This window comes from Amblyomma americanum, chromosome 4 (genome assembly GCF_052857255.1).
Source record: "Amblyomma americanum isolate KBUSLIRL-KWMA chromosome 4, ASM5285725v1, whole genome shotgun sequence".
NCBI classification, from domain to species: domain Eukaryota; kingdom Metazoa; phylum Arthropoda; class Arachnida; order Ixodida; family Ixodidae; genus Amblyomma; species Amblyomma americanum.
Genome location: NC_135500.1, coordinates 114,327,283 through 114,347,777, shown reverse-complemented (window position 1 = coordinate 114,347,777; position 20,495 = coordinate 114,327,283). Strand labels below are relative to the sequence as shown.

At 45.3% G+C, this 20,495-nt stretch overlaps 1 protein-coding gene across 7 annotated transcripts in view; it reads left to right on the top strand.

The window, feature by feature from the left end:
* LOC144128244 (uncharacterized) overlaps positions 1 to 20,495 on the top strand; it is a 28,373-nt gene that overhangs the window by 5,026 nt on the left and 2,852 nt on the right. For 2 of the 7 annotated variants that reach the window (XM_077661500.1, XM_077661495.1), the window contains exons 3-9: positions 8,779 to 8,947; positions 9,011 to 9,118; positions 9,185 to 9,343; positions 12,194 to 12,358; positions 12,422 to 12,529; positions 12,591 to 12,749; positions 16,082 to 16,366. In XM_077661500.1, the coding sequence (XP_077517626.1) occupies positions 8,779 to 8,947; positions 9,011 to 9,069 (228 nt within the window). In that variant the 3' untranslated portion in view covers positions 9,070 to 9,118; positions 9,185 to 9,343; positions 12,194 to 12,358; ... (1 more) ...; positions 12,591 to 12,749; positions 16,082 to 16,366. The other 5 variants (XM_077661497.1, XM_077661498.1, XM_077661496.1 and 2 more) reach the window with 5 other exon arrangements.

The following is a 20,495-nucleotide window of genomic DNA, read 5'->3' as shown; positions in this document are numbered from 1 at the left end:
TAATGGAGCCACAAAAAAGGGAAAAAATATATGAACAAGAAGCCAATTCTGCAGCGTTCCGCCGTGCGTGTCAGCACTTGCACATTTCATAAATTTCCTTCGTGCTGTAACAATCCGCGCCGGATGATTTGATGAATGCGAATCACCACTGATTGGGACGAAAGTGACACTGACAATACTGTCTATTCTCGCCTGTTCTTGTACTACGATTTCTTCTTTCCTTGTATCTAATATTTCCTCCCAAGATTCTGAAGATATAGAACTCCTGCGCAGCTCTTATGCTTGATCTATCCTTTGTCATCGCCGTTTCAGCACACTTAAGCAACTCCTGTGACAACTCTGATAATAGCGCATTTCGAGCTCGTGCAACTAAGATAAAGCCATCACCAAATGTGTGGGAGGAACAGTCTATGACTGTTGGCTTCTTTTTCCGTATCTTTTCATAACAAGCCAGCGGCACCGGGCTTAATCTTGTACCCCCCATTAAGAAAGTGGCCCTTGCGTGATCGCTCGCCTCTACAGCTGCTCACATTCCATACTGCAACTTTGTGCACTTGAAAGATCAATGATCAATCCTGTGTTGATAGCTTTGTTGGCGGGATAGGCAACGGGGTAGGATGACGTTCATTCCCATGCGCAGCGGCAGGTTGGGGTTACTCCAAGACTGCCGTCCAACCATCCTCTCATGGTCACTAGTTCACCTACCGCCTATTCATGTAAGTGGTTATAAACTGGCTAAGCATTTGTGCCGAAACTGAACAGTGTCTGTCAAAAATCGAGAATGGGTTCAGCTGTGACTAGTGCATTGAGGACAACCTTTTCGTCCTCATGCAGTGCACTGAAACCGTACGAAAGAAGGGTCGCAAGCTGCTCTGTTGCTTCTTGGATCCAGAGAAGCTTAATAATAAGGTGTGGGTTTGGGCTAGTTGGTAATTTAGTCTTGACAGCAAAATCGAGGACAAAGATGAGAAAAGAGACAGACAAGTGCTAACTTCCAATTCAATTTTTATTCAGAACATTGGTAGAAACCAGAATCCACTTGCTCCATGAAAAGGTTTCGGCCATGCTGAAATGCATACTCAAATGCTACATCAAGCGAGACTACTTGGAGGCCAGGCCGTTGTCTGATGTGCGGTACGAAGACCCAGCCAAGTTTCTGCCATTGGAAGAAATTTACCTCTGAGCACAGCCAACTGCCACACTAGCCGGTAACAAGCACGGCTTAAACGATAATCAGGTTCACAACTTTCGGCTGCGATGATTAGAGTTTTTTATTGAAGCAGCTCATCAGATCTACCTGCGGTTCCCCCTAAAAAGTACACAGATGAAAAACCTTCAAGTCGTAGACCCGAAAGTTGTCCTGGGAAAGACAGTACCATCAATCGCGCCACTTGCAGGCTCCTTTCCCCTGATCGTGCAAGAAAATGAGGTGAATGAACTGGACAGGGAATGGCGACTTCTTAGCAACATGGAGCTGAGTGACCACGCTGACTTTGACTGCGAGCCAGTTCTGGCACAAAGTGTCTCAAATGAAAAAAGGAGACGGATCACGAGAGTACCCCTGCTGTCAAGTTTTATGAAGAACCTTTTGTGATACTCCAGCGCTGCTGTCGAACGCGTATTTTCGCAAGTGAACGTGAAAACAATGCAGAGAAACAGATTGTCAACAGACGCGTTGTGCGGTTCGCTGCACGCGAAAGGAACCTTAAGATGGACAGCTGCTGTTACAGCTTCAAGATCACTCCTTCTCATTTGAAGAGGATGAAAAAAGATCTATACGATGATTGAGAGTTTAAAATTGGGTGCACGTCTTAATTCCTTGTTTGTGTGCCATATAATAATTCTAGAGAATTAAGAAAGCTATCTTAACGCGTCAGCATCGACACTGCATGCACGTTTACGTTATCTCTGCATACAGTATCATTTGCGTCTTATGTGTTTTAATGTTATTGAAGAAAGTACTTCTGTGCAGCGTTTTTTTTTTCTTTAAGGAAAGCATTCTCCACGTATGCTAGACCACTTTGTTTCAACGTGCTGCGCAACCAAAACAACATATATATTCTCAGTTGTAAGGAATCATTTTCTGATTTTGTAATTACCAGCCCTTTGTCTGTATCATTGCTGTATTACTAGTAGGATTACATATTCAGTTTCTTGTGATGTCATTTTTTTAGTCGCTCCAACTACTGTTTGTCGATCTTTGATTGCGGCTATGATTAATAAAGAACTGTGCGATGAGTTCCGTCATTTCACCGCTTCTGAGTGTTCTGTATGAGTCAGCGAGAAGGGGCTTGCACGAAGTCAGAGATTTTTGTCTTTGTCTGCCTCATAAAACAGCCCTTAATGTCTGAATAAAATACTTGAATGTGTTTACGGCGCTTAGCAGACAATGCCAGCTCTTTCAGCTTGGGATCGACTCCGTTCTTCTTCAAACGGCTGCACGGGTTCTTTACGCGTAAAGATAAGCCTGCTGGAGGAGCAGCTCAAAAGGTGGTGCGGTGAAACGGGATGAGTCGTCTGCTTGAAGTTCACTTCAGATAGAGGGGGAGTCAGCAGAGCGTCGTAAGCGTCGTTGCTGACTCCCCCTCTATCTGATGGTGGCATCTGTGGACCCTATATGTATGGTAACTCTACAAAAAATAAGAAAAAAAGCTACAGTTGCGGCTAATACACATTTATTTCTCTCTGATAAAATGTATAACAAATGGATGAAAGAGTGAACTGCACTGAGACTTTGTTAAAGCTGAAATCGTCACATTAACAAGTAAACAACTAAAAGCTAGGAATTTTTCTTCAATCTAGGGATTTTGGGGGTTCATTTTAGGAATAAAACGTTGACCTGAGTTGGCATCACTGGGCGGCAGTCGCGGCCAAAGTTTTTAGGTAAGACAGTTGGAACATTTGCCCCCGGGATGCAGCCCACATCCGTTGCCGCTTTCATTGTAGAGACGCGAGTGCCATCTCTAGGGTTTTGACAGTACCAAGTTAGCTTTCTTCACGGTGTAGGAATACAAGCGTTTGCGGGTAGATAAGCTGGAAACGCTGATTGTAGGAATAGAGTGGTTTTCTCTTCGCCGCTGCTACGGCCATTGGCTGCGCTTGGTCACATGGACAGGCTCGCGCCTCACGTCTGCGCCGGGTTCAAGCCGCGCGCGCCTACGTATTGCAAAGTTCGTGTGCATTCTACGCCTGCGGTACGAGAGGCCAGGGTACTCTGAGTTGAGCTTCTGTCTGTAGATCTCGGCCGAAACTTAAAGCCCTTCATTCCGCGGTTCCACACGACAAAATCAGAGAAACGCGACGTGCCGCTCACCCCCTAGTAGTTTGGGTTCCTCGTGTGTGTAATATGTGGTTGTGCAAAGTAGACTGTAAACTTTCCTCTATTGATTAGCTCACTAAAAGTTGGAGTGTCTGTAAATAATTCTTGGCAAAAGCTTACAAAGACACTTAAATGCTTTTTCTTTTTTCTTGCGTCATACGCACTTATAACTTTTTCTGCAGCCACCTTCTTTGTTTTAATGCATCGAGATGTAAATATAACCATTCTGGTGGTTGAGGCATTTTCTGTAAGTAATCGATACTGGGAGCACGGTAGCTTTTACTTCTTGAATGCGTATCTAATATGCATGTGATAAGCTGTTTGCCAACGCGTCTTCAACGTGCCCGGCTAAGGTTATGGTTATATATGCTACTAAGCTGTCTTGTTTCATTAATACGAAAGAGCCGAAGGTGCAATTTACGTTTGTATTCGTTATCAATACGTTTCTGAACGCACGCGAGTCACCGTCTGCTGACACTCCTCAAGCTGGAAGTAGCAGACGACGCGCCCATCCCAAAGAAAGCGACAGCAGCGCCACCGCCTAGGTGGCAACCGTTTTGGGTCCGTGTGCTCTGCTCCTTGGCGCCACTGGCGGCCGCTGCAGTCTTCCAACTGCCCGTATCTTGGCGACGCTGGCGACGCTCCTTTGCCAGACGTCTTGTTGCAGTCGTGATTGGGATGCACGTGGTCGGATGGCTCCCAAGCAGCCCAGTGAGTCCACGCCAAGCGGTTCGGATAAGCGCAGGAAGGCTCATTCCCCCAACACCAAACGCCAGAAACAGAATGAACGAAGGCGTATGCGGCGGTTCAACATGTCTCCAGAGGCGAAAGCAAGGGAGGCAGAACACAAGCGCCGACAGCGTCTTTGAGCTTCCCCTGGAGACAAAGTTAGAGAAGTGGAACGCAAACGCCAGCAGCGACTGGCCACATCACCGAACACCAAAGCTATAGAAGCGGAACGCAAACGCCAGCAGCGACTGGCCAAATCACCGGGCACCAAAGCTAGAGAAGCCGAACGTAGACGGCAGCGGTGACTGGCTAAATCACTGGGCACGAAAGCTAGAGAAGCAGAACGCAAACGCCAGCAGTGGTTGTGGTCTCAGCCAGGACCAAGTAGTACATCTGGCGCCAGTTTGTCCAGTGGCAGCGTCACAGAAGAACAATCTCAGGAAGTCTTTCGCCGTGCACACTTTAGGCCCGCCAAATGTACCCGTATTTTTTCACTACGCCGGCGGACCTCGATTTCAAAGAAGCTGCTTGTGAGTTTTCAGCGCCATGTGATTTCTTTGCTCAAGTTAAAGAACTTTCTGAAGGGCCAAATAGGCAATGCCGATCAAATGCGATTTGAATAAATGTCTTCTCTCAGCTTTCGTCACTCGTATTATACGCGGGTAACACTTTTCTTTTTCACCCATTTCGTGTCTCTAAAACCTCACCTCGTATTATATTCGGGTTCGTATTATACGCTGGTTTTTACGGTATTTTCTGAAAACATTGTAGGAGATACTTAAACTCTGCCTTAAGGGTATGACTTGTATGCACAGAGTGCGTAAACAAACATGCCCAGTTATCAGTTTTAGTTGCTTCAGTTTATCATGCTGCCTTAAAACATGGTAAGCTACCAGTGCTGCAGAGTTCTGTGTTGTACAGTCGTCCACAGACCTGTCTAGAGTGCTCGAACTCCGTGCAGTCTGCGCTCCGCAGCGCGCAGAGCGATGTCTAGCGGCAGCACCTGGTTCGAGGTTGCGCATCTTTGAGTGTCGTTTGAGCCAAGTCTTAATGAACTAGAGACCCGCACATATAGCGGGGTCCTATGGAACTGCGTGCGCAAACTGTCATTACCTTTTTGGCTGTTGAAGGCGCTCGGTTGACCTGTTTGTCTGTCATGATCATCGCCTGCTTTCGACAAATGATTTCTCTCCTCTCACTGCCTCCCTGTGCATTTGTCTTATTTTGAAACCTAGTAATGAATGATGCAAATATGACATTTCTTTAAATTCTAGCGGTGGATATTATGTTTGTGCACATGCATGCGTGAGACTTTCTGGCATCTTTGCTAGGCAATGTATGAATGATAAATACTGAAAACGTAGACAAATGACAAAACTATTACACCCATGAAGTAAAATAAACGACACCATCTTGCTCAACAGCTTAATTGTAGCGCCATGCCGCCGGTAGCTGCCCTTCCCTAGCGGCAAAAGGCATGAACTAGAACATGCATGCTGGAGCGGTGCCAAATGTGCAGGTGTCTAGTTCAGTAGGTCTTGGTCTGAGCATCAGAGATGCGCTATCTCGAACCAGGCGCTGCCACTAGACGTCGCTCTGCGCGCTGCGGAGCGTAGACGGCACTGAGTTCGACCGCTTTAGACTGTGTAGACCGCTGTACTCTCGTCAGCCAAAGCAGGCACTTGACATGCACTTACATGAGCCGTTTGCTTCGCCTGTGGACACTGTACTTGCCTTAGCCATTGCAATATGTGCCATGATCATGCTGAAAGAGTAAATTCACTTAAGGGCACAGGGTAAGCCCTATACTTCCCATGCATTTTAGGCCATGTTGAGGTACATGTTTCTCACTAACTAATAACAGTAGCCTAATAATACATATATCATTGTTTGCCAAATTTTGTGCTCTTTTTACTGAAGTAGAATATTTGAAATGTGTTGAAAATTCGATTTTGAATAAACTTTTTTCCGGTAGTACACAAATCTGGCCTTTCTTTGCGCAGTTCAAAATTCATAACAGAATAACTGCTCAGTGAAATTGCTTAATTCTAGTTCAGTAGTTGGCAACACTTATGTAGATGATTGCAAAAAAAAATCAGCCGTCTGTCTTGAAAGGCATTGGAAATAATGGTACCTTTGTAAGAAAAAAACACTGTTTTGAGATAATAGAGCGTAAAGAGAAAAAAGATGTGAAAAACCATTTTTTATTCGCAGAAACGCCTCCATAGTAATTGTTTTAATAGCCCCCTGCTTCGTAGTCACTGTCGCCGTCATTTGTTCGCTTTTCGGCTTGTCGTTTTGACTGTCGGGCCTCTTTTGTAAGCTGTCGTGTTGCTCGGTCCGCAAAGTACATGCGCTTATGGTCAGCTTCCCTCAGCCACTTGATGGTGTTGCTCCCTGGGTTCAATCCACACGCCTTCAAAACGTTGGCCCGTGTGATGCTACCATCATTAAATGAAAGAACAGCATCCAGTGTTGCCATCCGTAGGGTCCGAAGCCTAACAAACACATTCTTTGGCGCGCGTTCCCAAACAACATGGTTGAACGACTCATTTGCATTTTGAGTTCGCCCATGCAGGCACTTCTCTAGGAGCTCAGCCTTCGATAGCTCCCTATAAATGGGTTTGATAGCCTCCAAGACAGATGCAGGCAAACTCTCCTTGTGGAAAAATGGCTTGCCCTCTGACTGACTTCTGTTGAAGGCACACCACGTATCAGGTCCCTTTGGGCAAAGTCCATGGCATGGGTCATCGTCTGTGGCCGATAAGTGGAAGAAGGTTGCCCAAACGGCCTTTCGCATTTCATCCAGGTTTCCTACATTTCTTCTGATGGCCAAACCATAGTACGTCTGGAGCTTGTCTATTACTGCATCAGTCAGTCGGCCTCGGCCCAAGAGGCTCTTTCCATCAGAGAGTTTTCCTGCTTTGTTTCCTTTTTTTAGCCTTCGTAACCTTGTGCCCATCCTTTTTTGCACGTGCCCTATGCACTCAACCTTGGATATTTCAACGGAATCACCATATGGCATTTGTGCCTTCACAGCCATAATAGCCTTGCTGTCACCATCCCCAAGGTATTTGACGTATCGAACGCCGTGAAGCTCCTCACTCCTGCCGAAAATTTTCAGTGCTCCTGCGACTTCCATTCCACCGCTGGTGCCTTGGTAGTTGCTTTGGCACACCTCTCTATGAAGGGGGTCACTGTTTGTACCCTTGATGCTGCACTTTGGACAACGTTTAGACAAAACCTCCACATCCAGCACTTTCCCAGAGTCTACACTGGTCGCAGAGACTATGCCGTTATTGGAAGTATGGCCTCGCTTCTGCCAGCTTCCATCAAGAGCAACGCGATGTCTTTATCCCCCTCATTCAGCTGCACAGCTTCGTCAGCTGCCCTTTTCATCGACTCCTGAGCAGCAGCTTCGATGTGACCTAGAAGCTCTTGATTGTATTTCGCAAACTTTGTCGGCGGCTTAGGAAGGTTTAGCATAGCACAGAGTATATTTCCTGCAGCCATTCCCTTACCAATGGACCTCAAGGCATACACTAACCTGAGGTTGGCTTCATAGAGGCCAGAAGTAGTTTTCTTCGACGTCTCAAATCGTTGTGCGGCACTACACACTTCACAGTTCAAACTGTAAACGCTTGCAACACCTACCCGTTTTGTCACAATTTCGATGAGCTCAACACTTCCACCGCACTCTCTGCACACACAAATCTGTGTAATTGCGGCACAAATGCCGTCCATGTCCATTAAGGCATATTGGCTGCTGCTCTGTAGCACATCCTCTTCCTGGAAGCACAGAGAAAATCTTGAAAGCTTCGATGTCGAGGAGCTGGCGCGTTCGGCGTTCGGGATCTCATTCGGTCGTGGACATCCTTTTGCTTTTTCACGATGAGCGTAGCGGTTGCCGTGAAATTCATGCCTGACGAAGGCCTTCTTTGCCCTGGGCATCTCAACTTATCAGCAGCAACCAACACCGGCACAATTTACAATACTGATCGAAAGGGATAGCACTCGGACGCAGCTGCATGAAGGTTGCAGAAACGTGGAAAAAACGTGCAAAGCGTCTCAGGATTGTCTTGGCTAAAAAAGAGGAGCTGTACAATAGTTGCCAGACAATTTTTATGTAGCTGATTTTAGACAAGTTTTGAAATCAGGTGGTGGACTTTTTGGTTGAAAAAATTGACGTTAATCCTGAAAGGGGGCGTGGCCGCTCACTACTTGGTTTCGGAAAAAGCGTTTTTCAGCCGTAAATATGGCTTTCTGAGGAAAGTGCGATCATGGAACATGTGTAGAAAGAATTGAACTTCTAAAATTCCAAAAGAAAAAAAAACGATTTTTTTCTAATTTTACCTTACCCTGTGCCCTTAATGTGATTGTTGAAGCATTTCATTGGGAAAACGTCTCAGAAAGGCCTCAATGCAAGCCTGTGGCCACTTTGCTTGGCAGATCAGAGCTGTGGGTGCAAGAAATGGTGCTAGAGCACTCTCATAATGGCAGCAGTTAGTTTATACTTTGTGTTCTGGTCGATATAAGGGGAGCAAGAAGTTTCAGGTGCTCTGCAGTATTTTGTGAAGTGCCACAAATGTTGCAACCACTTTGCACTGTGATAAGGAAATGCTCCGAAATTGCAGGGTAATTCCTGGAAAAAGAAGGCTTCCCTGAGGGAGCCGGTAGATGTTTTTGCGGCTACCTGTGTGCCTTGTCAGCCGTTTTTTTTTCTTTTCTAGGCCGAAGGTGAGGCGTCGGCAACCTCTGGTGAGGATGGGGCTCATTCCTCAGGCTTCTCGGCAGAAGAAGATCCTGAAATAGTTGTGGGTGTTTGTGCTGCCTGCGGCTCCTCCATAACTGTTCGTCCTGTGCCAGGAGTAAGCACACAGACCGAAACAAAGCAGGAAGGTAAGCAAGGTGGTTCTCAGTTGTGAGGGATCCTCAGAACTTATTCTCGCCATATTTTTGCAGCAACTCAGACACCATTACTTGCGAGTGCAAGAGGGACACAAACCCACCATGGTCTGTAGTTGTGGACATTGGCGACCTACCTCCCAAGATTGTGACTACTCTTTTGAGGTACTGGCAAGGTTCTTGTATTCCACACCTTATCAGTTTCTAAATTTTTCTGCTTTTTGGCTGCAGGCCTGTGGTTTTTGCAGCTGTCTTTGACCCATGCCGTTCTGCAGCCATGCCCTGCTGTCCTGTTAGCTGGCTGCTTCATGCTGCTTCCTCAAAGGTCTTTGCGCAGCCATTTGAGTGACAAACAGCAGCTACAGTCTTTTCAGTGCTGGATCTCGGAAGGTATGCTGAGCTTGTGCATTTTAGCATGAAACAGATATTTGCATGTTTACTTCATTTGCACCTGTCATTTGTCATAACTCTAAACTTGCACCTGCTATCAGAAAAATTTGCATTTGCTGGGTTAGCATGAGTCTCTAGTCTGGCAGAGGCTTCAGTTGAGCTCCGACATGCTTGTAGAGGAGTGCCGCCACTACCTAATGTGAAAAGGGAAACCGAAGTAACAGAGAACAGCCTGACTTTCACACGCTTAATCGTGGGTTTTGCCGTGTAAATCAGGAGTGATGCATGTGGACAGTGTTGTCACCTGTACAGCGTGATGGCTGTATATTGTGCCCCACCAGTAATCACTGATGTGCTGGCGAGAAGGCATGGGGTTGTCAAGAGTTCAGGGTTGAAGCAAAATGAATAAATAAAAATCGTGGCCCCCTCCATTCTGAAAGTAGGTGTGAACATGAAATGCTTTGCAGGACCAGTGCAGCTCATTCTGTAGTTGATCACAGGTGCTTCTGCTGCACTCTTGGAATTTTCTTTCGTCAGGCCACGCATGTGTTCGGGACGGCATTCACACGCTTTTCTTCTTTGGCCTCAACAGTGTGTCCCGCTGCTTTCTCACTTTCTCATGCTGAGCTGCTGTTGCTGATCATTCAAGCACTACTCTCCAGCATTTAAAATCTTGTATGCTTTTGCTGGCTCTTCAGTCATCAAACTTCATAAATCAGCTGCAGCACTACTGCCACTACGTTGCCGCTAAGATCCTGGACAGACAGAAATAACATAGTAGGCATGAAGGATGATCAACGATGACTACGATGGTAATGACCTGTGACCTGTCTCGATGTGCAAGATTGGTGGGCTTTTACTCGTCCGTTCATGCAGTCACTATAGCAGAGTCCTTTAAGGAGCTCTATCTGTTATCAGAGTGCCTGCTCAGTCTACAGCCAAGGTTCTTCCCAGAAATTCTCGAGAGGTGGACATTTTTTTACTTTTGTTGATGGGGCCAAATCTCCTTTTCTTCTCAAGTTTGTTCCAAAAAGCACGCTACTGATGGGGAAATATTTTGAGGAATGAGATTTCTTATTAAAAGCAATATTAAAGTGGCTGTGAAAGGTTTCTCAATAAAGGTGCGGTATATCAAACGTGATTGCGTATGGGAGCTAATTTCACGATGATTTAGTACGATAAAATGTTGCAGGTGGATCAAGTTTTTTTACAGCGATAGCTGTTAGGTGCCCGTCCCTGCCTTTCTCGTCGTCGTCAGTGCAACCGGTAGGTGCTGGCGCACTTACCGGTTGCGCCGGTCAACCTGGGTCACATAAGCCTATGGGTGGCTCTATTTGGAACAGCCGCCTGCCAGTGCAGGGGGGCATCACATGACCACTACACCATTGTGCTAGCACAATATCCCCAAAACTAAACGTCCAAACAGCTATTGCTGCACCTCACGTTACATAGTCGTAGCCATCCTGTGAGCTTTTTTTTACTTTAAAAGCCACACTAGGCCTCGTCGGTGCCAAATTGGGCAGGTCAGCAATGGCATTTTGTTTGTTCTTTTTTTGCTGGGTATCACCTCACATTGGGAGGTAGTAAAACAAGTGCTGAAAGGAATACGGTGTTTGCCCTCGGTTGAGTGTGTCAACAGCTTGTGCAAATTACAGTGGTTCATACTTTGTTGACTTGGATCCTCAGAGTATGTGTGCCCGCTTTACTATGGCCAACCTCATTTCTATGCACAAGATTGCTCATATCATTATTTTTATCACCTGACTGCCTTACTGTTGATGGGGCGGTACTTGACGAGCTAAAGAATAAAAAATAATGTGCGGTTTTAGTGATGTGCTCCTTATTTGCCTGACACATCCTAAAGAGTGGAATTGTGTTGTTTTTTTTTCTGGTCCCATGCATAGGCTTCACATTGGCGGCACGATGTGTGTGGTTGTCCATCTGTCTTTAAGAAGCGTTCAGTTTGCTCTTGCTTTGTATTGTGAACCATTTTTGAAGAGTCAACTCCTGCTACCTATTTGCTTGAAGGAGATCAGCTGAAATGGCAGCAAAAAAATTTATGAGACGGTGCTGTCGCATCATTCTCTATTGTCATTGTTTTGGTTGCATTGTTTCAAAGAATGAATCGATACCGACTTGCCTTGTTATCAGTTTTATTTGCTTTAATTCCTCGTGCTGCCTAAAAATGTGGTAAGCTTCCATTGCCGCAGAGTTTTGAGCTCTACTCTCGTCAACCAAAGCAGGCATGTACCATGCACTTACTTGAGCCGTTTGCTTCGCCTGTGGACTCTGCACTTGCCATAGCCATTGCAATATGCACCATGATCATGCTGAAAGAATAAATTCACTGAATGTGATTGTTGAAGCATTTCATTGGGAAAACGTCTCAGAAATGCCTCAATGCAAGCGTGTGGCCACGTTGCTTGGCAGATCAGAGCTGTTGCTTCACTGTGGGTGCAAGAAATGGTGCTAGAGCGTTCTCATAATGGCAGCAGTTAGTTTATACTTTGTGTTCTGGTCGATATAAGGGGAGCAAGAAGTTTCAGGTGCTCTGCAGTATTTTGTGAAGTGCCACAAATGTTGCAATCACTTTCCATCATGGTAACGAAATGCTCAGAAGAGTGGAGAGCTGGGCGAGTCGGTACATGATTGAAGAAGGAAACCAGCGCAAAAGACGAAGACACAGGAACAAGGAACACAGGACACCGCTGGACTATCGACTGTATCAGAAATTGCAGGACAATTCCTGGAAAAACAAGGCTTCCCTGAGAGAGCCGGTAGACGTTTTTGCGGTTACCTGTGTGCCTTGTCAGCCGTTCTTTTTTTTTTATTCTTTTCTCACCTTCACAGCTTGGACTCCTTGGCAGACCTGTGGCGAGGATCGGGCGCATTCCTCAGGCTTCTCGGCAGAAGGGGATCCTGAATTTGTGGTGGGTGTCTGTGCTGCCTTCGGCTCCTCCATAACTGTTCGTCCTGTGCCAGGAGTAAGCACGCAGACCGAAACAAAGCAGGAAGGTAAGCAAGGTGCTTCTCAGTTGTGAGGAATCCTCAGAACTTATTCCCGCCATATTTTTGCAGCAACTCAGACACCAACACTTGCGAGTGCAAGAGGGACACAAACCAACAATGGTCTGTAGTTGTGGACATAGGTGACCTACCTCCCAAGATTGTGACTACTCTTTTGAGGTACTGGCAAGGTTCTTGCATTCCACACCTGCTCAGTTTCTGTTTCTGCTTTTGGCTGCAGGCTTGTGGTTTTTGCAGCTGTCTTTGACCCGTGCCATTCTGCAGCCATGCCCTGCTGTCCTGTTAGCTGGCTGCTTCATGCTGCTTCCTCGAAGGTCCTTGCGCAGCCATTTGAGTCACAAACAGCAGGTGCAGTCTTTACAGTGCTGGATCTCGGAAGGTATGCTGAGCTTGTGCATTTTAGCATGATCTGCTGTCAGACCCGCGGGAGCGAGGCTGCTGACTGCCTGTGGCCATGGTAGCTGCGAGATGCCTGACAGGATCTAACCAGTAGCCATCTCTGAACAGAATTACACAGGAGTGTGCGACGGAGGAGGGCGCGAACCTGAAAAAGTCGCTGGAAAGGACTCTCCAACTTTTTCGTGCGATTGTGGGTTCTTTGTTGCATGTGTAAATGCATTATTTGGTTCAGGTGTTCATGATGAAAGATTGTAGTGATTGACCAAGATAATGTGTTCTTCTCAGGTGTTCTAGAGGCCCTATAAGGGCATGAAGTGGTAGTATTAATGGCTCCCTTCAGTGCTTTCTCTTGACATACAGTCTCTGTTTATTGTTCACAGTCACACATCACAACAGTTTACACATTCTTGTCTTTGAACTTTCCCACACTGCAGTATGTGCATATACTGTTTCATTTATGTACACACACATTGATTAGTACTCACTGTATTACTTCCGCACTAGGTTCTGCACTGAGGAAACTTTATACTGTTCGTGCCATCTGTGGGTGCAATGGCGTACATCAGATTGCGCGGTTTTTCTGGTGGCCTCCATGTGCTGGTGCCACTCTGCCACTTTAGGCAAAGAGGATATGAAATGCCAACATGCTATATGCTGTTCGCTTATTTACTGCTTCGTAGTTATAGCTTGAGTAATGATACACATACTCATTAGCTTGCAGTGGTAAGACGCCACTTTACACGAAAGAGCAGACCGCATACATATATCGTATTTACGCGCATAATTTGCGCACTTTTTATTCAGAAATTAGGGCTCCAAGAAGGGGGTGCACAAATTATGCGGGGATTTCGCGAGCGTGACTTTAAAAAATCCACAAAGGTCATAATGCGCGATATAGGTATAGTGTATGTTGCTGCGTATACGTCTGCATCCGGACCCGCACCCCACGCTGGCCACCCCCCACCCCGAAAAAAATTTCACTCTAAATGAAAGTCCGAGCACCCCCCCTTTCGGGATGGCATGAAGGTGCATGCACGAAGCTGAATAAGACATTAAAACAGTGTCATTGCTTGCGGCCCAGCTGTTGTTTGGTAGTTCCGGATTCCGTTTTCCGGCACACATGCACAGATTTGGACTTGCGCCTTTGCCTAAGTTTGCTTTCGCAACTTCATCCAGGAAAGCAACCGCGAATCAATAAATAAATTATCACACCACACAATTCTTTAACTGTACCGCGCGAGCATCGACCAAACTGCTCGTCGGCGCCTTATCACGGCGCGGAGCTGAGAAGCCAGAGAGAATAGCCACGTGCGCTCAAGTTTTCCGACACAACGATTGTCTTCTATGGGCAAACTTGTGCGCAAGCGGTTATTCTCGCTGGCTTCGCTGCTCCGCGCCGTGATTAGGCGTTGACAAGCAGTTTAAAACTTGCCCTATAGTTGTGATATCCCATCGCAAGACACGACCGAACAACCAAACACAAGCAGGCAGAGGCACCAAGAAAATCGTAGCTGGCAGTCAAGTCACATGCATCAGCCAAACAAACAGTGGTGTTGGCTCTTCTATCAGCTGCCTGTCCTCCCCGGAAGCGCTGCTGGCCGTTCCGAGTGGCGATGCCGCTGGTGCCGCCGCTATTGTAACGGCGGCCCATGACACTACCATGAACGCCCAGTGCACAAAAGATTCAAAAAGCCTTCCGAACAAACACGCGGAATTGCCGAATGCTACTGGGTAGAGCCATAGGGTAGAGCCTGCGTGCATGATGGTGGTCTAGCGCAGTGCGGTGTGTAAAATATGCGAGTAAATTTTTTTTTTGTAAACCCAGGTGATAAGTTAAGGGTGCGCAAATTATGCGAGGGCGCAAATTGTGCGCGTAAATACAGTAAAACCGCATGTACCTAAGCCATACCAGGTGCCTGTGTGGCCTCTTCGGTAGTGTGGCTACCTGGTGACCCAAGAGTCGTGGGTTCGAATGAGGGATGAAATTTATAGACATTTTTATTTACTTGAAACCAATTACTTCATAAAGTTAAGTTGTTTGAGACATGTGCCGACCTTTAATTCACATTACAAATCCTTTCTTCAATTATTTTCATTCCAGGCATCCACGTGTGATGGGTCTTCTCAAGAAAATGCCAAAGCTGCCTCTCCCGCTGAATGGGAGCCTTAAAGCTATCACTTTAAAATTGTCAAGAGATAGCAGTCAGAGATAATAATGTAGGCACATTGCACAGCCAGACAGCAGCGAGCCTGCGAACTCGACCAATAGAGACACCGCATTTGTCAAGTCCAGAAAGAACCCGCACGTCTGGCTGCAAGGCACCTTGCTGAGAGTGAGCTTATCGCAAGAGGATTATTAGTATGCAGCAATTTCACTGCAGGTTTGGTGCAGCAGATAAGGCATACGTGAAGTAACAAAAATTTTGCTGCTGTGTAACAACAGCACCTGCTCACTGCGCTGAACGACACAGTGGTGCAATGCGTCTTATCAGTTGCATTGCATGCCGTGTTCACAGCACTCGAGCACCATGGCTGGTAGATGAAAAGCATTATCACAGTTCGCGGACTTTGTGCAGCAGAAATTTCAGTCATCGCAGACTGTAGGTCTAATGAAAGGAATGAGACACCATGGAGGAGGAGGGTTTGAGGTTAAGAGATTGGAGTCAGTGGTGCTCTGTAATTGTCTCCAGGAAACATTAAAAAATGTATCATTAAAAAGTGGAGTACATGGTTCTTCAGTAGGCCTTGAGGTGTTACGACATTTTTGTAGTGCAGGGCTAGGTTTGAAGAAGGGGCCGCTTTCAAAGAAGGGTTGTGCTCACATGGGTGGGCATTCAGGCACCTTCCCGTCTGGCCTGGTAGCTCTTCTCGCACGTGAAGGGAACACTATACACCACACTCTTGGCACAAGGGACAAACTTCAAGTCATGATTTACTTGGCACGCTTTTTTTTCCTCTTTTTTTGTCCTTTTTTTGTTTTTCTTCTCTGGTTTTCCTATCCACCATGGTGCAAATTTTTCCGAGCTTATTAGGTGCAGAAAAAAGTACATCAACCACATATCTGTGGCCTACCTGCTTTAAACAGTGGGACAACTGGTGAACATAGGGCAAGACAGCAAATTTCTTTTTCTCTTTACTGGAAGGATCTCGTGGCTCGTGCCTAGAAGATGATTTGATCTTTTTACTTATTTTACTGCATGCAAGTATTATAGTCTCATCTGGAAAGCCTGCCGACCTCAGCCTCTGAACCTGAGAGGGCACGGCAGTGCTCATCAAAGCAACATGTTTCACCATGTCTGGATCGCTGTGCAGGTCCTTTTCGTGCTGCCGTCGTCAAGCTTCAGCCGACCTGATCCGCCTGGTTTGCCTGGGCATGCGCTTTGGATTCCTGGATCTTCAGACACATGGAAACAACTGCCTTGGTCACAGGATACCGTTCCTGTTGTCATCACAGAAAATGGAACGTCGCATTGGCTTCACGGCTTTGTGACGTCGACGGAAAAGACTACAAAAGGCCCGGATTCTTCGCATCCCCTCAGAGGGCACGGCAGCGCTCATCAAAGCAACATGTTTCACCATGTCTGGATCGCTGTGCAGGTTAGATTTCACAACCTTTTTTCTACTGTCCGTGCGAATTCCCGTACTATCGTTGTGCTGCCGTGCCCTCGGAGGTGTTTTCAGATTGCTATTGACTGCTGGTCTTTCTCTTACTCCTGCTTTGTGGTGATTTTGAATGCAACCCTGGCCCTGGTCCCACCGTTGCAGAGAGATAAAAAATGCCGGCAACACACTCCGGGATGCTACGCTTTTAGAAATGAGTCAGAAGCTTACAAAATTAGACGAGGTTTTGGAGTTAACCAAAGCGAGCGAACTGAAAATACAAAAGCTAAAGAAACGGTACAACATCTGGAAGAAACTTTGTTGGCTCAAAACAAATGGCTGGCAGACTTCAAAAACCGAGCTCGCAGAAATAACCTTTTAGTTTTCGGTATTAAGGAAAACCCCGACGAAAATAGACAGGATCTTGAAAATAAAGTAGTTCACCGGGTCTTCAAAGAAAAGCTCGCCATTAATGTCAGTTCAGTGGAGCGTATTCATAGGATCGGTGGGCCAGGAAAGAACAAGATAAGACCCGTGATCGTACGCCTGTACAACCACAATGAAAAGGTTTCCCTGTTTAAGAACTGCCAGAACAGCTTGAATGCATTTTGCTACCATATGATCCTCACATAGCCATCATCACAGAAACTTGGCTTCACGCTGATATCCCAGATAGTTGCATATTTCCACCTTCATCTGTTTGTTATCGGAAAGATCGTGAAACTAAAGGTGGCAGTATTGCAATTCTTGTAAAGTGTGGAAATTTATCCTTTTCACTGCCAGCAGTTGATAAGACCATGAAAGCGTTTTTTGCATAGTTGAATTTAGTGGCAGTTGTGTAATTATCGCTGGAGTTTACAGGTCACCTGGTTCCACGCCAGAATTCTTGCCAAAACTCTTTGATCACTTAGAGAAGTACCGCGATCAAAATATAATAGTTGCTGGAGATTTTAACCTCCCCGGTATTAACTGGCTGGAAATGAAGTGTGGTCCTGTGGATGTTCATAGTTCCGAAGTGCTTGACATGTTGCTTGCATTTAACCTTAATCAAAACAGTATTTTCTCCAACACGCGTAACAGATTCTGCTTCCTCAATTTTAGACCTTTTGTTTTATTCTAACCACATTCAGGAATGTGTAACGGAGGTTCACGATGGCATTTCTGATCATAGACTTATTTACTTCACTTGTGTTTTTCCACGAGGGGCGAGTTCTTGTAAACCGAACCCTGTTGTTGTCAAAAACTGTTCTGCTGCAGGTGATGTTCAAATTGCACATTATTTAGAGGATTGCCTTTTCTTCTTCACTGATGATGACGTTGACATATTATGGACTAAGTTCAAATCTTGGTGTCACCACTGCATAGAAAACTTTATCCCAGAAAAGTTGGAAAAGGTTGGTCGAGGGAGCCCTTGGATAAGCAGAAATCTGCTCCAGATAAAACGTAGGTTGAAGCGCCGTAGGAAATTGAAGCGCGGTGACGATGGGGTTGTTACAGAACTAAAATCTATACTCACAATTAAGTTGCGAGAGTCTCGGGAACGTTACTACACTGACACTCTCGGCCGTTTTGCTTAAGAAAGCCCACGAAAGTTCTGGCAGTTCCAAGGGTACAAAAATCTTCGACGAATCGAGCAGATAGTGGCAGGCAATACTGTCGTTACAGACTGCAGGCAAATAGCAGAAATGTTTAACTCTCACTTTCAAAGCGTGTTTTCGAAGCCGGACAATAGTTGTGATGTCACACCAGCAACATCCTGTCCATATCTTTGGAGGGCATAGTCGAGCTGCTGTTACGACTAGACGCAAAAAAATCGACAGGTCCTGATAAAATTCCAGCCATTTTTCTTAACAGATACGCACAGCTGATAGGTAAATTTCTTCTAATAATATTTGATAAGTCTTTAAAATCTGGTAAATTACCGACAGAGTGGCTCCTGGCTCGTGTTGTTCCAGTTTTCAAGAAAGGTAGCCCGGCGGAAATTAGTAATTACCGACCTATTTCACTTGCATGTATTTCTTGTAAGGTGCTTGAGCATATTCTTGTGAAATATCTCAATACCTTCTTAGATACAAACAACATCATAAGTAAAGCGCAACATGGGTTCAGGCACGGCTTTTCCACCAACACGCAATTAATAGCAACCATCAACGAAATCTCTAAAGTTCTAGATGTGATTGGCCAGGTAGACATATTTTTGGATTTCTCCGAAGCATGTGATAGGGTGCCTCATAATAAATTAATCCTGAAGATGAAAACAATTGGTATACCTTCCGAAATAATCAATTGGGTTATGTCTTACTTGACTAACAGAAAACAATATGTAGACGTAGACGGCTCTTGTTCTGAAAATTTAGATGTCTACTAGGGAGTGCCCCAAGGATCTGTGATAGGGCTAGTCTTATGTATTATTTATATCAATGATTTGGTCGACTCTGTCAGGCCAACTGTATCAGTTAAACTGTTTGCAGACGACTGTCATCTTTAAAACCATAAATTCTGTTACGGATCAACTCAAGCTCAACGCAAATCTAAAATTATTAGCAGAATGGTGTGATAAATGGGATATGATGATTAACATTGAAAAGACTCTGCATATGTGTGTTACTAATAAAAGAAAAAAACTGGAATTTTCATATAACATGGGCGGCAATATGATTAAACAAGTAGTGGAATATAAGTTTTTAGGCGTCACAATTACAAACAGGCTTAAATGGACAGCGTACATCAATAACATATGCTCTTCAGCTCGTAAAAAATTAGGCTTCTTAAAACGCAAATTAGGAAGATGGTCAAGTGAACTGAGAAGCAAGGCGTACAAAGCGCTAGTAAGACCTTCGTTGGAGTACGCTAGTATTGCGTGGGGACCCTCATTCAACGGTAGATATAGAAAAAATTGAAAAAATTGAGAGGCTAGCCGCGCATCTAGTACACAACCGCTGCAAACGCCGGGACTCTCCATCTGCTATGTTGCATGAAGCAAAGCTTGAATGCTTAAGAGAACGAAGAAAAATGGCTCGAATTAAATTTCTTGGTAGTTTGTATTTTTCAAAACTGGGCATAGACCCCCAGGATTTCATAACTAAACAGTCATCTAAGAAATCTCGTCATAAGCATAAACACTACATTGAACCCATTTTTGCCCGCACGAATGCCTATAAGTATTCATTTTTTCCTAATACGATTACTGATTGGAATGCACTGCCTCATGATTCTCCTTTGCTTGCCTGTCCTGAGTAATTTCAACTATCAGTTGGTGCTACCTCTGACGCGCTGTGTTACTGACACTGCGTATTGCTTCTTTCATCCTGTGTCTATTTAGCGTTGTATAAGTGTTGGTCGTCTGCTGGCCCGAAAGACGCGGGTTCGATCCCAGCCGCGGCGGCGGAATTTATATGAAGGTGAAATTCTAGAGGCCCGTGTACTGTGCGATGTCAGTGCACGTTAAAGAACTCCAGGTGGTCGAAATTTCCGGAGCCCTTCACTACGGCATCTCTCATAGCCTGAGTCGCTTTGGGACGTTAAACCCCCATAAACCATAAGTGTTGGTCGTCCTTTTTAGTACTTGTTTTGTCGTCATGTATGTTTTTTTTTTTCTTTCAAGGTTGAAGTTTTGTACTCTATTGTTTTGTACTGTGCCTCTCCTGCTTGGACCGTATTTGGTCTGCAGTATGTGATAAATAAATAAATAAAATAAATAAAACTCTGACTGATAGCATGCACACAACTTGTTAATTGCAGAACCTAAACATGAAACAGCTATACCATATTTGACTATCTTGGAATGCCCAGAATGGTAACTGAGCAAGGGTTTATTTGATCTCTGAAAGACCAGCAAACATGGTCTGGCTGTAAAACCAACCTTATATCTAGGAACTGCAGCTCATTCCTATTTGGTGTTTCAAAGGTGAATTTTAAGCCTAGAAGGAGAGCTGGCATCACTGTCAATGTGAGTAAGGGCAATTCAGTCACCATGGGAATGCCAGGAAGACAGGTATATTACTTGGCTTGGCTAGTGTTAGCCCTAAAACATAACTGCGACTGCAGTATTAGATTTTCGCAAAAAAATATATTGTAAGGAAATGCTGTTTTCCAATCAGCATGTCTTGTAATAAAATATGCTTAC